The 15,035-nt window shown below is 67.7% G+C and overlaps 1 protein-coding gene across 4 annotated transcripts; it reads right to left on the bottom strand.

Annotated features, from left to right (window-relative positions):
- Window positions 1-2,291: 2,291 nt before the first annotated feature.
- Window positions 2,292-14,488, bottom strand: ADAM11 (ADAM metallopeptidase domain 11). 4 transcript variants are annotated; one of them, XM_056362243.1, is made up of 27 exons: window positions 14,262-14,487; window positions 13,023-13,201; window positions 11,767-11,843; window positions 11,278-11,344; window positions 10,488-10,573; window positions 10,330-10,396; window positions 10,124-10,172; window positions 9,945-10,012; window positions 9,492-9,566; window positions 9,325-9,396; window positions 8,587-8,753; window positions 8,417-8,501; window positions 8,245-8,335; window positions 8,080-8,131; window positions 7,838-7,937; window positions 7,436-7,507; window positions 7,246-7,338; window positions 7,054-7,134; window positions 6,921-6,971; window positions 6,358-6,421; window positions 6,177-6,276; window positions 5,983-6,102; window positions 5,737-5,905; window positions 5,543-5,657; window positions 5,190-5,280; window positions 4,668-4,685; window positions 4,202-4,348 (listed from the first exon to the last, which is right to left on the bottom strand). In XM_056362243.1, the coding sequence occupies exons 1-27, from the start codon at window positions 14,317-14,319 to the stop codon at window positions 4,333-4,335; spliced, it is 2,283 nt and encodes a 760-aa protein (XP_056218218.1). In that variant the 5' UTR covers window positions 14,320-14,487; the 3' UTR covers window positions 4,202-4,332. The 4 variants fall into 4 exon arrangements, with proteins under 4 accessions (XP_056218216.1, XP_056218220.1, XP_056218218.1 ...); XM_056362241.1 differs by lacking the exon at window positions 5,190-5,280 and having other exon boundaries at window positions 2,292-4,348; window positions 14,262-14,488; XM_056362242.1 differs by having other exon boundaries at window positions 4,215-4,685.
- Between the last annotated feature and the right edge of the window lie 547 nt (window positions 14,489-15,035).

The raw sequence follows: 15,035 nt of genomic DNA, 5'->3' as shown, positions 1-15,035 counted from the left end.
GACAAACCGCTACCGACCTCGCAGCCGTTGTTGGAGGAGCATCTCGGCACCCAGCCTGGAAATGGGAGACTGTGGCTTCTCCCTCGGGCGATGTGGCTAGCCTTTAGCAAGTGTGGCTAAAGGCTGGCGGTGGTGGATGAGGAGCGTGGAGCAGAGCTGAGCGCAGGGACTGGTCTCTAGCATAAAACTGGCAGGTTAGGACCTGGGAAAGGAGCTCGAGAGGCAGAAATGCTGCAGCATCTGGCCAGCCTGTGCTCTGCCTTTTGGGGCAGCCTCTTTTCAAGGCAGAGGAGCCGGGTGCTGTGACGGAGGAACCTAGAAAGGAGCTGGAAAAGGTTGTGGTGGAAAGGAGCAGCAGCGTGGGGCGCCGAGTGCCTCTGTGCACTGGACCCTCCTGCCAAGGAGCATCTCCTGTGTGCCAGGCAGGCCTGACCTCGCCGTGGTGTCCTCGTGAGCCTCCCTGGCACCGCAGCGGTGCTGGTGAGCAGGACCCTGCGCTGAGCGAGGGGCGCAGGGGCTGCCTAACCCTGCGGGGCCGCAGCGCGGAGCTGGGCCGACTTTAACTCATGTTTTTTGCCCTCCTGACCCTGAAGGCCCTGAATAACTTGAGATTTAGAAACAGTCTGTGCATCTGGAATATTTCTGGCTCACTCATCATGCTGGTATCTAGACACCAGCCCAAAATAGCTCCTTGCCAAGATGCACCTCAGTTCTGGCTGGTAGCAAATCCGCAGCCGAAGTCCTTAAGGGGTATAAAGACATCTCGGCTGTAGCAGGCTCACGACAGCACAGGGAGAAACGGGCTGTTTGCTCTGAGCCTTGCCCTGCCAGGGGAGGACCCTGCGGCTGAGGAGGCAGTGAGGATGGGGGGTGGCTCCTGCCACAGACCCCCCCAGCTCAGCTGGCTGCTGGCCTCGCACTCCCTGCCATGGCCGGAGGCTCCTCCGGCATCTTCCCTGCCCCTCACTGCCTCCTGCGAGGCCTTGGCTGGAGGGGACAGAGCGAGCGGGTGACGGTGATTGCTTTAATAAGATGGACTTGACCCTTCTGAAACGAGGAGAGAGACCCTGCCTGGGGGTGGGTCCCCCTGCGGGAGGCAGCACCCCAAGGTGCTCCCGGGCACCCCCAGCACTGCAAGTGGGGCAGAGCTGGCAGCACGTGTGGTCACGCACCCCAGCAGACTGGGACGCGAGTCTCCGCGGCACTGAATCCAGGTGTGGTTTTGTGCCGCGCACCAGAGTGGGTCCCTCGGGGGCTCTGCAGGGCAAGGGGCGCCCCCAGCCCCACAGGTTGGGGGCTCAGCCGCTCCGGGGTGGGTTGTTGCCCTGAATCCCACCCTTGTCCCTGGCTGGCAGAGAAGGGACCCCCCCGGGAAGTAACGTTCTGTGGGCAGGGGGCTGCTGGGCCTCTCCTGCTGCTGCCAGTGCCAAGGGGGGCGGCAGCAACACTCGTGTGGTGTCCCCCATCTGCCACCGACTTTGCCATCAAAGGGCGCTGAACAGGGAGGGCGGGCTGCAGCCCCTTCCCCAGCCGGTGCCTTTGTCCTCGGGCTCCGTCCGGCCAGCTCGGGGCTGGGCGCTGCGGGGGCGCGCGTGGCCCTGGAGCAGCTCGGGGAAGTCGGAGCATCCCCCGCTCCGTCGCGGCTGGGCTGGGGGAGCCCTCTCGTGGCTGATGTGCCGAGCAGGAGGCGGCGGTGCCGAGCACCACCCGCTCGGTCTCACGGGAAGATGCTCCATCCTTGTGGGGCCCTATCCCCGAGTCCCCATCTGCCAGGGGCTGCTCACCCTGCTGCAGAGCCAGGCGGGATCCTGCACGGCACTAACCCAGCCTATGTCCCTGGGAGGGGGTGGGAACCTGTCCCTGTGTCCCTGAGCAGCCTTTGTGTCCCAGAGATGAGCAAGGGACCGGTCCCCATGCTGGGACAGTGACTGGTGCGCACGGGGTGACAGGGATGGAGCAGTGTCCTCACTCTGGGACAGGCGCAGGACTGAGCGTCTCTGTGGTGGGACAGGGAGCCACGTGTCCCTGCGGTGGGGCAGGGTCCCCAGCTGGGCAGAAGCGCAGAGGGGGAGCACTCGACACATGCCATCGTCTCCATACGATGGGAACCCCGACTGAGAAATGAACTGGAGAGGGGCCAGGGGGGAGTGTGGGACATGGGGAGGCCATCGGTGGGATGAGGTGGAGGGGACCAGGGGCTGGAGCATCCTCGTGGATGAAATTTGGGGAGGCTTGTGCCACCCTGGCACCGTGCTTCCCACCCCCAGCACTGGTGAAAAGCAGAAATCCCATTGTTTTCCAAATCTTTATTGTAAATAAATTCTGCAACATTGCAGGAGGCTTCCCGGGGACTGAAGCCAGGGCCGAGCGAGGAGCACGTGGCGGCTCCGGCAACGGCAGCTCCGGCAGCGGCGATGGCAGCTCCCCGGTGCGTGCAAAGCAGGAGTGCGAGATGAGGCGCGAGTGTTCGGCTGTGGGCAGCAAAGCCCCCACCCCATGACCCCAGGCCCCATCCCAGCTGTGGGCGGTAGCGCAGAGCGAGGCGGTGCAGGATGGCGGTGAGGCCGGCGGTGAGTTGGCGGGGCGGGGGTTTACCACCCCCCCAGTGTGCTTGTCCGCTGCCACGTGCTGGGATGGGGCCCATCAGCTCGGTCTGCTGGGGGTGGGAGGGGGTCCGGGGAGGGGGAAGGTTTGCTCTCTTGGATCTGGAAGCACTGGGTGCACCCCCCATCCCAGCCGCGCTCCCTCCCTGGCACGTCCGCGGCAGCACCAGTGGTACTGCCTGACCTTACAGCATTAAAATCATTAAGAAAAAAAACCCCAATATTTTTTTTATATATATATATATATATATATATATTAATGTCCCCAAACCCAGTGACAATGGCGGCTTCTTACTCTGAAACAAGGGGCATCCCCTCGCTGCGGGGACCACCCCAGCACTGTGGCCGTGACAGCTGTGGGGACATTGTGGTGACAGTGCTGGAGGTGAGGGGGTTGGGCCAGACCCCCTGTGCTGGTGGTGGCCCCAGGTCCTGTGTTCTCCAGCCCATTGCTGATAGGTCACATGGCGAGCCGCCACCAAAGCCAAGCCTGGGGACATCTGCCCACCCCCTGTCCTGCTGTCACCTCCCAGTCCTGGCTGGTGCCACCACAGCCAAGGCACCCATGGGTGCTGTGGGTGCCCAGCTGGGCTGTCACACAGTGCTGGGGGCCACCACATGCCTCAGCCATGGCTGAGCTTGGGGACATCCTTGGTCACCCTCTACCCCCTTGGCAAAGGGGCCCAGAGGTGGTTAAGGGAGGGCACTAAGGGGCCACCCCCAACCTGCTGTGGACATGGAGTGTTGTTCCCCCCTGTCCCCCCACCAAGTGTCACCAGGAGTGTTGCCACACGATGCAGCGTCATCAGTGGTTGCAGGGACTGGTGTGGGCTCCCGGTGCTCTGTGGTGCTGTGGGTTGGGTGGCCTCATGGAGCCACCCCATGCAGGGTGACGTGGGGATGGGGTGACACATCCCACCCACCTGCCATGGGGATGAGGACACCCAGCAGGTGCTGGACACCAGGGGACAGGTGCCACCAGCCTGCTGTGGAACTGGGGTGACACCCCCCAGGCAGCCCCATGTGCCACCAGCCCGGGGCTCACCCTGTACCCCAGACACCCAAGGTGGGCCCTGCTGTCACCTGCCCCCCACTCCCCTCACCCCAGTGCCACCAGTTTGGAGCTCACCCATGGGTGACAGTCCCCAGTGCTGGGGACCTTGGTCTCCCACAGCTGGGTGGGCACAGCCATGAGATTTGGGAGCAGGAGGGAGTTCGGGGGGGACATGCCTCACATGCTGAGCTGCTTGGGGGGGGGGGGGGGGGCACGTCTGGGGGTGCCATCCCAGCCCCCATGGACCCCATCCCAGACCTGGCGTCTGGGCTGGGGGGGGACACGGCTCCCAGGCCCTGCACTGGGGAGGGGTGCTGGCCTGGTGCTGGGGTGTACTGGCCTCATTCTGGGCTATACTGGCTTGCTGTTTGGAGGACCCAGGCCCCCAAGCCGGAAGATGCTGATGGGGGTCAGAGGGGGGGATGTGGGGCTGAGGGGGGGGGGGGGTCCCCGCTCACCCCTGCAGGTACATTCATCCCAGTGCTGGGAGTACTGCCAGCCCCAGGGTCGGGGCTGGGGGCTGTGTACATTCGTGGTGGTGCGGTGGGGGTCGGGGGGGGTGGTCCCGGGTGCCCCCCCCAGCTCTCCTCCTCAGCCGGGCTCTCAGCAGCGGTGCCCCATTGAATTGCTGTTAATGAGGTGCTGGGGAGGGTGTGTGGGGCAGCGCAGCCCTGCTCAGGCCCCCCCGGACCTGCAACACAGAAGTGGGGTGCGTTTAGTGTGGGGCTGTGACACGGTGGGGACACACGGGGGGACACTGAGCTGAATAGAGCTAGCACCGGGGGGGGGCTGCTGCCAGGCCCCCCCCAGCCGCTGTCTCTTTTCAGCTGTGAGGGGCACAGAGATGGAGACAGCACGGCCGGACACACAGCGACATGGACAGACGGGCCCGGCCGGGGGGCTCCCACGCTGTCAGGCTGCCGGACGGTGATGGTGACATTAACGGTGACGAGGAGGAGACGAGGGGGGGGGGGGGGGGCAGTTACACTCCCTGCTGCGCCGGGTCGTACCTTCCTCGGCGGATGTTCCTTGGGGGGTGGCAGGGGGGAGAAGAGAGGAGAGTTAGTGCCACCCCTGTGTCCCTGCCGTCCTCCCCAGTGTCACCCGCCTGCAGTGTCCCTGGTCCCACAGGCAGCAGACGTGTCCCAGTGCCAGGCAGCAGCACACGCACGGGGGCCACCGACACAGCCCCCACCCCAGTACCCCATGCTCAGGGACGGACATGGCCAGGACTGAGTGAGGGGCCAGGGTGACAGTGAACCCCCAGCGCCACGTGCAGGCAGGGCAGGCAGGGCCAGGACAGCAGGCAGGGGCTGGGGACAAGGGACGAGGCAGGGACACAGGAACCAGGCAGCCCCAGCCCGCAGGGGACCACAGCACAAGTGATGCCCAGCGGGGGGGAGACTGGCAGTGCCCCCACCCACGGGTGTCCCCAGGAGCGTTGGGGCTGGCCCTGGCGCAGTGATGGTGAGCAGGGGGGACGTGGCTGGTGACAGCAGCGGGGGGGGACGAGCCATGCAGTGGCTGCTTACTTAAATCCCCAGCCTGTCCCCCCTAGGACGATGGCAGCCACCAGCACGGCCCCCGCGATGGAGCCGATAATGATATTGGTGCCACTGGGACCTGTGACAGAGGGGACAGGGAGGAGGGGACATCGACACACATCAGTGGGGAGGGGACACAGCCCCAGGGCAGCGCTAGTGCCCTGGGGACCGGGGAGGGGGCGAGAGCCAGCTGTGCCCAGCTGAGCTGCGGCACCAGGGTGGGGGGGGACACCCTGGGGGTGGCTGGGAACAAAGCAGGACACCCCCGCCGGTGGGGACGGGGGGTGGTAGGGATGTGGGGAGCACCCCACCCCCACCCCCACCCCGCGGGGTGCACGGACCCTTGTATCGTTCAGTCTCTCCCGTCGGCTTTGGCTCAGGGATGGGGTCGTAGACGCTGCAGTCCTTCCCTGTCCACTCGGCCCGGCAGATGCACTTGCCCTCATTGCTGCAAACCTGTGAGGGGACAGTGTCACCCTGCCCACCGCTGTGGCACCCCCCTGAGGTCCCATTTGTCCCCCTCCATGTCCCTCACCCCGTGGTCGAAGCAGATCTTCCCATCCCAGCTGCCGGGGCAGGAGCTGAAGTTAAAGGCGGTGGCTGGAAGGCATTTGCGGTCGAGACACAGCATGCCGGGGCCGCAGGGCGTCCCGTCCTCCACGTAGCTCAGGTCCGAGCCGTCCACCAGCTGCACGTGGCCTCCCCTGCACCAGGATGGCGAGAGCAGGTGACACTGGGACCCCCCCCCGGACATCCCTGTCCCCACAGCGGTGGCACCCACCTGCAGTCCACGTAGCGGTTTTGGTGGAAGAAGGTGGTGGTGGTGATCTCGCCGCTGAGCTCACCCAGCCGGGGCGCACCCGAGATGTTGGCGCAGAGGAGGAAGCCGCAGAGAACATCCCTGCAAGGCACCAGTGGCATCACTGGTGTGGGCAGGTGGCACCCGTGAGGGGACGCAGGACACGGCTCACTCACTGCTTGTTGCACTGCATCCAGCCCAGACCCTCGTGCCCGCAGTTGCCCCTCTCCGTCCCCTCCACATTGAGCTTCTCATAGCAGAAGCGCTCAGCCGAGCCTGGGAAAAAATGTCACTCGCTCATCACCTGCTGTCCCCCCTCCCCGCCCCTAGCAAAGCCACCCCAGGGCTGACACTTACCATGGCCCCACAACGCGTTGCACTGCCGGTCTCTTGTCTTGCAGCGCCCACCGTAGCATCGTCCCTGGGAAGCAGGGAGAGGGGTCGGGGCTGCAGGGGGGGCTCATGCACGTGTGGGCGGCCGTGGGGGTGCTGCAAGGACGATGGCACCCCCCCACGTGCGTGCTTGGCCCCAGGACCACCTGCATGGGCAGGTTCACGTGGCACAGGGTCCGGGGAGCCACGTGTGCATGCACGCAGCCACGGGACGGTGTTGGGGCACAGGGACCCCCGCACGTGTGCGCACGGAGGGTTCGCACGACCCATCGCCACGGGCGAGTCAGCACAGGCTGCAGCTGTGGATGCTTGGGAAGTCTTGTGGGATACGGGTCCACGGCCACACGCGTGGAAGGCACACGGCACAGGGACCGCAGCCCTGGCTCGCAGGGGAGCCACGGGAGCCGGCTCACCCCGCTGCGTGGCTCAGCCACGGCCGCAGCCGCCAGCTTGCGCAAGCGCCAGGATGCTGGAGCCCACGGGGACATGCCTGACACCATGGCCACGTCCCGCTGCGCCGGACTCACCTGCTCGTTTTCACAGAAGTAGCCATCCAGCTTGTGGAGGTTGGGGGGACACTGGGGGTACACGGAGAAGAGGATGGGTGATGCCGCGTGGCCCCGCTACATGTCGCGCCGTGTCCACCCCAGCCCGGCTCACCTGGCTGGAGTCCCCGGTGCAGCTCTCAGGGATGTCACATTCGTTCACGGCCTCCCGGCAGGACACGCCACGTGGCTCGTACTGCACCCAGGGGATGAAGCCGCCACGTCAGGAGCCTGTGGCATGGGACCCCCAGCAGCCCACCGAATCCGGCCCCGTGGGACGCCAGCTCCAGACCCCCCAGCCCCGGACCTTGCAGCCTTTGCAGCAGAGCCCGTCGCTGCACATGGCGTCGTGGGTCAGCGTGCACTTCTTGCAGCAGTTTCCCCCGCTCTTGGCGCACTCCTGCTGGGACAGCAGCCACAGCCACAGCGTATCAGCCACCCGGCAATGCCGGTGGCCCCAGCACGACCGCGGCGAGCAGAGCCCGGTCCCCGCTCACCGCCAGCGAGCCGCAGTCGCACTCCTCGCCCGCCTCCACGAAGCCATTGCCACACTCTGGAGGGTCCAGGAGCTGCCGGGACCAAGGAGAAGGACACGACACACACATGAGAGATGCTGGGGGAGCCCCCAGCTGGGTGCTGCCACGAGCCCCCCAAAAAGGGCATCGTGTCCCCAGGGAACGGCAGGACGCCCAGACCGCTCGCTTGCTGCTGCCGAGCGCAAGGGTCCGGCTCTGGCCCCCACCGGGGACACAGGGGTCAGTGCTGGTGCTGTTACCTTGGACATGGCAGGGGCTGGGGGAGACCGTGAGTCCCAGGGGACCCTCGGAGCTGCCCCCAGAGCATTGTGCCCCCCCTGCGACAGCTGCCTCAGGGTCGGGGGGGCTGGGGGGCCCCGTTACCTTCAGGGGTTTGTTGAAGAGGCAGCTGCCACCGCCGTCCTGCAGGAACTGGTTGTACTCGTCGATGCTGCAGCGGGAGAACTTGCGGGGGAGGTAGTACCTGCAGGGCAGGGGCCACCATCACCCCCCCGTGCCACCCGCCTGGCACCCAAATGGGGCAGGACCCCCCCCCTCCCCCGCTGGGAGCAGTGACACGGGGCATGCAGGGGATGGTGGCAGTGCCACCCTGAGCAGGCACCCACCCTGTGTCCTCCATGATGCAGCCCAGCCACGAGTCCGGACACCGGCAGTCCCCTGGGAGGAGAGGAGAGGGGCTGGGAGCGTGGGCTGTCCCACCGCCAGCTTGGTGGCACCAGGGGGTGTCCCCCACACTGTCCCCATCCCGCTCCCGGGGGGACAGCGGGTACCTGCAGCCATGCGGTGCTTATTCCACATCATGCCCACGTTCTGCCCCAGTGTCTGCGCCAGTGTCACTGCCATGGCGGCCACGTTGCCGTACTGCGCGGGAGGGATGGGGGAGTCACCAGAGGGACCCCCCTGACCCCCAGCCCGCTCTCATGGGGGTCTCGCCGCACTCACCTCGTTGACCCCCCCCGCACGGGCGGGTGAGCAGATGCCCCCCACGAAGGCGGTGCCGCTGCGGCTGCTCTGAAATGTGCGACCCCTGCAAGGCAGAGGACGGTGAGGATGGTGGGGACAGGCAGCAGCAGCCCCTGGCCCCGGGGAGGTGACGTGGACGCGGCACTCACGAGAAGAGGTGGACGGTGTCACTCTGCTCTGCCGGCCCCTCGCGCCGGTACTTCACGAACTCGTTCAGGGTCTCCAGGGAATCCTCCCCCATCCGGATCCGGTCCTCCGAGGCCCATGTCTCCATGGCCACCAGCACGATGCGCGTGTTGAGCTGCTCCTTGTAGATCTGCGGGGATGAAGGGACAACGAGGGGATGGCACTGGGGATGAAAGCCCTGGCTAGGACAAACCCATCAGCTGTCAGGGACAATCCCAGCCAGGGACAACCCTCCCAGGGACAAAGCCACCAGGGATGAACCCCTGGCGAAAAACTCCCTGGGGACAAATTACACCACCACCACCCACCCAGCCAGCCCCAGAGCGGGGCACAGCCCCCCTGGGACAATTCACCCAGGGACAAACCACCAGTAGGACAAACCCACCACATGCTGTAGATGAAACCCCTGGGGACAAATCCCCGAGGAGCCAACCTCCCAGGTGCTGAGGACCAACTCCCCGGGGACAGACCCCGGACAGACCCACCAGGGACAAACCCCCTGGGAATGAAACCCACCCCCAGGAGACAAAGCCACCAGGGACAAACCCCTGGGGACAGACCCACCAGGCACTGGGGACAACCACACCCTCCAGGGATAAACCCCCTGGGGGTCAACACCCACCCCACACCCCCACCCCCCCCCCAACAAAGCCACCGGGTGGCCGGGACACTCCCCCCACCCCCCCCGGACCCTCTCTCACCATGTCAGCCAGGTTGACCACGGACTTGGCAAAGTTGCTGGTGAGAACCACGGACTTGCGGAGCTGCAGGAACTGGGGGGCACCAGGGGCCAGGTTGGGCAGGGGGGGGCACCTCAACCCTCCAGCCCACCCCACCAGCCCCCGACCCCCCCCTCCCCCCGGCTCACCAGCTGATGGTCGTTCACCACCGCCAGCTCGATGTACTTGGTCTCGCTGTGAACGGTGTGCTGGGCTCGGCGTACCTGCCACGGGAGCCCACGGCTGAGCTGGCCCCGGCAGCATTTGCCCTCCGAGCCCCACCACAGGCGGGTTGTCCCCCTTAGTGGCTGCCCACAAGGGATGTCTGGGGTGCGTGGAGAGGGAAAAGCTGCCTGGGGGAGCTTGGGGATCCCCTCTGGTGTTGCCAGTGGGACCCCAGGGCATCCCTGAGGAGCAGCATCCTGCAAACACCTGTCCCCACGAGCGAGCTGGGCTGCACCCGTGGCAGAGCCATGCCATGGGCAAGTGGCCACCCCAGCGAGGCTGAGCCACCAGCTGGGGACCAGCTGGGGTCAAGCATCCTTGTCCCCTGCCCCATGTCACTTGTCTCCTGCCCCAGGTCCCCCACTGTCCCTGCTCACCTGCCGCCGCTGCCGCAGCTTTGGTAACCCGCCTGCACTGCGCGGGTTCAGCGCAGGGAAGAGGCAGCCTGGAAGGAAGGGACAGAGCTGGTGGGGCACAGGACGTGAAGCCATGATGGCCACCGTGGCCACCATCACCAGGCCTCGGGGATGAGCTCCAGCTCCGCGCAAAGGCTCACCTGGTCGCGTGCAGCTGGGTACACGCTGGACAATGTGTGGTCGAAGGCCCTGCCACAGGGAGACGAGTGTCACGGCCACATAGGGCTGTGACAGTGTGGAGGGGGGACTGCCACGTCCCTGTGTCCCCTAGGCTGTAGCCAGACCCGTAACACTGCAGTGGAGAAACTGAGGCAGGCACGTGGCTGGTCCTGCTGCCACCACTCACCTGCCCGTGCTCGGCGCCCACCTGGGGCTCGATCAGGTAGGTGGCTTTGCCGTCATAGAAGACCCCACTGTAAAGAAAGAGGGAGGTGACAGGGCGCAGAGGGGTGCAGACCCCCCCCAGCCCCCCTTTTGGCCCACCCGGCGGTGGGGGGTACTCACTGCAGGCCCTGACAGCTGGAGAGAGCCACGAAGGAGTGGGGCTGCCCCCGGATCCGGCCCTGGTAGTAGCAGTGCTCCCCCGTGCCCTGCCGGAGCCAGGAGAGGTGTCGGAGCTGGCCAGACCCGGCCCCTGCCCTTGGGTCCCATCCTGCCCGGTGCTGTGCAGACAGCTGCCCCCCTCGGCAGCATCTCCAGGCCGATGGCTCTGGGGTTCGCTGCCTGGCATCCCAGGGTACACCTGGCACCCATGGCACCCGCGGGGACACCCACCGCTGCCCCAGGTGAGGCTGGCAGCACGTGGCAAAGCACCCTGGGCATCACCCAGCACCAGCACCCACGTGAGGTGCACGTCACCCACCGGGGCAGCACCCCGATGCATGGCTGGGCACCCCAGAGCCAGGGGGGCATCCCAAGACCACCCAGGTGGAGATGTTGAGTGGCCGGTGGCGGCTCCTGGGCCTCTGCTGGATTTACAAATCTGCCACTGTGACCCCAGAGCTGGCCTGGCACGGCACGGCACAGGTTAGCACGGTGTGATCCAGCGTGACCCGGCACAGCACAGCACGGATGGGCACGGTGTGATACAGCGTGACCTGGTACTGCACGGGACAGGTTGGCGCGGTGTGATACAGCGTGACACAGCACGGCACGGATTGGCATGGTGTGATACGGTTGTGACCTGGCACAGCACGGCACAGGTTGGTGTGATATGGTGTGACCTGGGCATGACGTGACATGCACTGGCGCGGTGTGATCCATGTGGCCCAGCCCGGCATGGCGCGCAGCTTACCATGCTGTGGCTGCCGTTGCTGCCCGCGCCGATGTGCCGCTCCACGTAGTGGGAGGCGAGGAGGTGGCTGCCAGGAGCAGGCGGGGGGTGAGGCCGCGGCGGTGGGGAGGAAGAGTAGGAGAAGGAGGGAGACGGCAGCAGCCGTGGCCCTGCCGGCAGTACCCTCATCATGCACCCGCTCACCACCCATCCATGCGGCATCACCCTGGTGTGGGACCCCCCAGTCTGGGAGGGTGCTGGCACCCCACCAGCCGCCCCGGCACAGGAGCTGGGACAGCTCCACACAGCCCGCCCCGTGTCCCCGAGCACCCGCAGCCTCTCCACCCCTTCCCTACTGCTGGGCGGCAGCAGCAGCCCCACAGTGGGTGCCCCCAGCCCCACAGTGGGTGCCCCCAGCCCCACAACGGGTGCCCCCAGCCCCACAACGGGTGCCCCCAGCCCCACAACGGGTGCCACCCAGCCCCACCAGGACCCCTGGGGGCTGCTCACTGGTTCAGCTGGAGGTCGAGGGTGAAGGCCGAGCCGAAGGCACGCACCACGAAGCTCACTCGTGCCAGGTGCAGCCCCTGCAAGACAGCCGGAGCCAACACCACCACCCGCCCCCCGCCCCCCCCCCCCCCGAAAAAAATTAATATAATAATTAAAAACCCCAAGCCAAATACGCAGCCTGTAAAGGGGCATTTCATGTGGAATTTTGGGGGGTTAAAAATAAAGGGAAACGCTGGGGTTTGCCCCAAAATCATCACTCCTGCAGCGTGGGGAGGGCCCCCATCCCGCACCCACCTCCTCGGAGCCGCGTTTGGGTGAGTGCTGCCGGAGCATCCCCCCCTCCGCCCCCCCTCGGCCCCGGCCGTGCCTCCCCCCTGCGCTGACCCAGTTCCGCGGCAGGCGCAGCCGCCGAGCCCCGGCATGGGGGAGGATCCCCTGGGGGCTTCGCAGGGCGTGCACGGAGGAGCCCACCCCTCCCTGGGGGCCCCGCCGGCCCCTTGGCCACCGCGCAACTTCCCCGGGAGCGGGGCTCTGCTGCTGCCGCCGGGACTCAGACCCAGATTCCCCAGGATGCGCAGCCGCTCCGTCATCCTCCTCCTCCTCCTCCTCCTCATCATCATCATCATCATCTTCCTCCTCATGATACCCCCCGCCACGCCCCGGCTTTACACCCCCAATCCCCTGGCGCCCGGTGCCTTTACCGGTTTTAAACCCGCTTTGCGGCGGCTGCGGCAATTCGTTCCGCCTTCCTCCCGGCCGGGGCGGGGGTCGACGGCATCGCCCCCCCCCAAGCCCCCCCCAGCCCCGGGTGGGACCCGTGTGCCGGTCCCCGGGAGGCTCCGGGTGAGACGCGCGGGGCGGCTCCCACGTGGCCGGGAGCGGGAGCCATGAGCCCATTCACTCTGCAGGAGCCCTGGCCGCTGCCGCTGCCGCCGCCGGTACTGCCGCTACTGCCGCCGGTACTGCCGCTACTGCCGCCGGTACTGCCGCTACTGCCGCCGCCGCCGCCGCCTGCCCGCTCCCATTTCACCTCCCCCAGCACCCACACCCCGCGGCCATGGCGGCACACGCCGGGTGCGATCCCCAGGGAGGGATGAAGGCTCCAGCTGAGGATGATGCCGGTGGTCACACGTGTGCCAGGGTGCAGCCAGGCCAGCGACAGCAGCTGCTGGGGGATCCCACCACCCACCAGGGACCTTGCCACCCGCCCAGGGACCCCAGAAAGAGAGCGGATGGGGGAACTGCAGTTCACTTACAGGGCCTCCTCCTCCTCCTGCTCCTCTAGGCTCATTCCTGACCCTGGTGTCCAGCTGATGCTTCTGGACTTCTCCCCCCGCGCTCTGCCCCACCAGCCTGCTGGGGTGGGTGACCTGGGAAACCACCCGCCCCTCCGGCCATGCGGCCCGGGGCAGCCGCCGCTGCAGCGCGGTGGGACCTGTGGGCCAGCGCAGCCGGTCACGGTGGCCCAGGGAGGGCTGGGGACACGGCAGGGGGCTGGGATGTGGTCTGGGTGGAACAAAGTGTGGCACTGCATCCCGAGGGGGCCACGCGTGTCCTAGATGGGATGCCCAGGGGACACAGAGGGTGGGTATGGGATGTGTCCCAGTCTGACAGACATGGTGGGGGGCACCCAGGCATGGTGCTGTGGCCAGGAAGGGACACCCAGGGAGCATGGGCTGGGGGGGTGGGTGCCCAGGGGACATGTGGGGACCAGGATGGGGATGTACCCGGGAGGGGAAGCTCGGGGCAGTGGCATGTCCTAGAGGGGACGCCCATGGGTCGTGGTAAAGTGATGCATCCCAGAGGGGGGGGCAGGGGACGTGGGGGACCCCCAGCAACGCCGTTGTACCTGGCGGGGGGTGTCTGGGCACAGGTGCGCATCCTGGAGGGGACGCCTAGGGGACAGGGGGGCCGGGCTAGGGACACCTCCTAAGGGTATGTCCAGGGGACAGGGAAGGCCTCTACAGTGGCACCCCCGAGGGGACACCAAGGGGATGGGAGGGCTGGGGGGGCCCTCGGAGGAGACACCCAGGGGACAGGGGTCGGGGCGTGATGGGGACACCTCCTGGAGGGACACCCAGGGGACAGAGGAGCCGCTCTGAGGACACCTCCCGTGGGGACACGCAGGGGACACGGGGGGGGGGGGGGCCGCCATGGGGACACCTCCCTCGGGGACACCCCGGGGCCGGGCTGCGGGGCGGCAGGTGCGGGGCCGGGGGGGATGGAGGGCCCGGCCCCTCCCGGGGCGCTGCGGGGCGGCGCTGCGGAAAAATGTGTCGATGCAGCGAAAAAGCCGCAGCGGCGGCGGGGCCGGAGCGGGGGCCGGGGAGCGGAGAGCGGGTGCGGGGAGCGGAGAGCGGGTGCGGGGCCCGGTGCGGGGAGCGGAGAGCGGGTGCGGGGTGCGGAGCCCGGTGCGGGGAGCGGGGCCGGGGAGCGGGGCCCGGTGCGGGGAGCGGGGCCGGGGAGCGGGGCCCGGTGCGGGGAGCGGGACCTACCTGCCCGCGGGGTGAGCGAGAGCAGCGCGGCCAGCAGCCAGCCCCGCAGCGGGCTCATGGCTCCCTCATAATCCGCGCCGGGCCCGCGGAGCCGGGGACCGTCCCGCCCGACGCTCCGCCGCGGGCCGGGCAGGCAGCGGCCGCCGGGCCGGGAGCGCCGCCCCCGCCCCCTGCACGCGCGCACGGCACCGGGCCCCGCCGCCCCCGGCCCCGGCACCGGCAGCGGCACCGGCAGCGCCCGCCCCGGGGCCGCCCCGCCCCGCCAGGGCCCCGCCGCCCCCCCCCGCCCCGGCTGCCGCAGCGCCGCTGGCACCCCGCGGCATTGCAGTACCGGAGCCCCCGGCCGGCATCACCCCCGGCCCCACGCGGTACCGGAGCCCCCCCCCGCCCCCAAGTCAGCAGAGGGCCACCAGTACTGGACCCCCCTTCTGAGGACGGGACTCCCCGGACCGCGCCAGACCACCCCCCCCACCAGTACTGGGTACTGCCCCCCCCCCCCCAGCCGGTACCAGACCACCCCCAGTCAGTACAGGACCACCAGTACTGGATGCCCCGCCAAGGACTGGACCCGCCAGCCAGTACCAGACCACTGCCTCCCCCACCCCAAACCAGTACCAGAGCACCCCCTCCCTCCCTCCAACCCATACAGGAACCCCCAACAGTACTGCCCCCCTCAGCCCGTTCAGGACCCCTCACACCAGTACTGCCCCCCCCCCAGCCAGTACCAGACACCCCCCCCCCAGTTAGTATAGGATCATCAGTACTGGACACACA

The sequence above is a fragment of the Falco biarmicus genome, chromosome 17 (genome assembly GCF_023638135.1).
Source record: "Falco biarmicus isolate bFalBia1 chromosome 17, bFalBia1.pri, whole genome shotgun sequence".
NCBI classification, from domain to species: domain Eukaryota; kingdom Metazoa; phylum Chordata; class Aves; order Falconiformes; family Falconidae; genus Falco; species Falco biarmicus.
The sequence above is the reverse complement of the archived record's forward strand: the minus strand, read 5'-3'. Positions and strand labels throughout refer to the sequence as shown.

What these genes read in the sequence shown, in the direction of transcription:
- ADAM11 (XM_056362241.1), bottom strand. Translation starts at nt 14,319, where the DNA reads ATGAGCCCGCTGCGGGGCTGGCTGCTGGCCGCGCTGCTCTCGCTCACC. An exon ending in GACACCGTCCACCTCTTCTC is followed by an intron (nt 8,502 to 8,586) that starts GTGAGTGCCGCG and finishes TCTGCCTTGCAG; the next exon opens with GGGTCGCACATTTCAGAGCA. An exon ending in CAACGCGTTGTGGGGCCATG is followed by an intron (nt 6,277 to 6,357) that starts GTAAGTGTCAGC and finishes ATTTTTTCCCAG; the next exon opens with GCTCGGCTGAGCGCTTCTGC.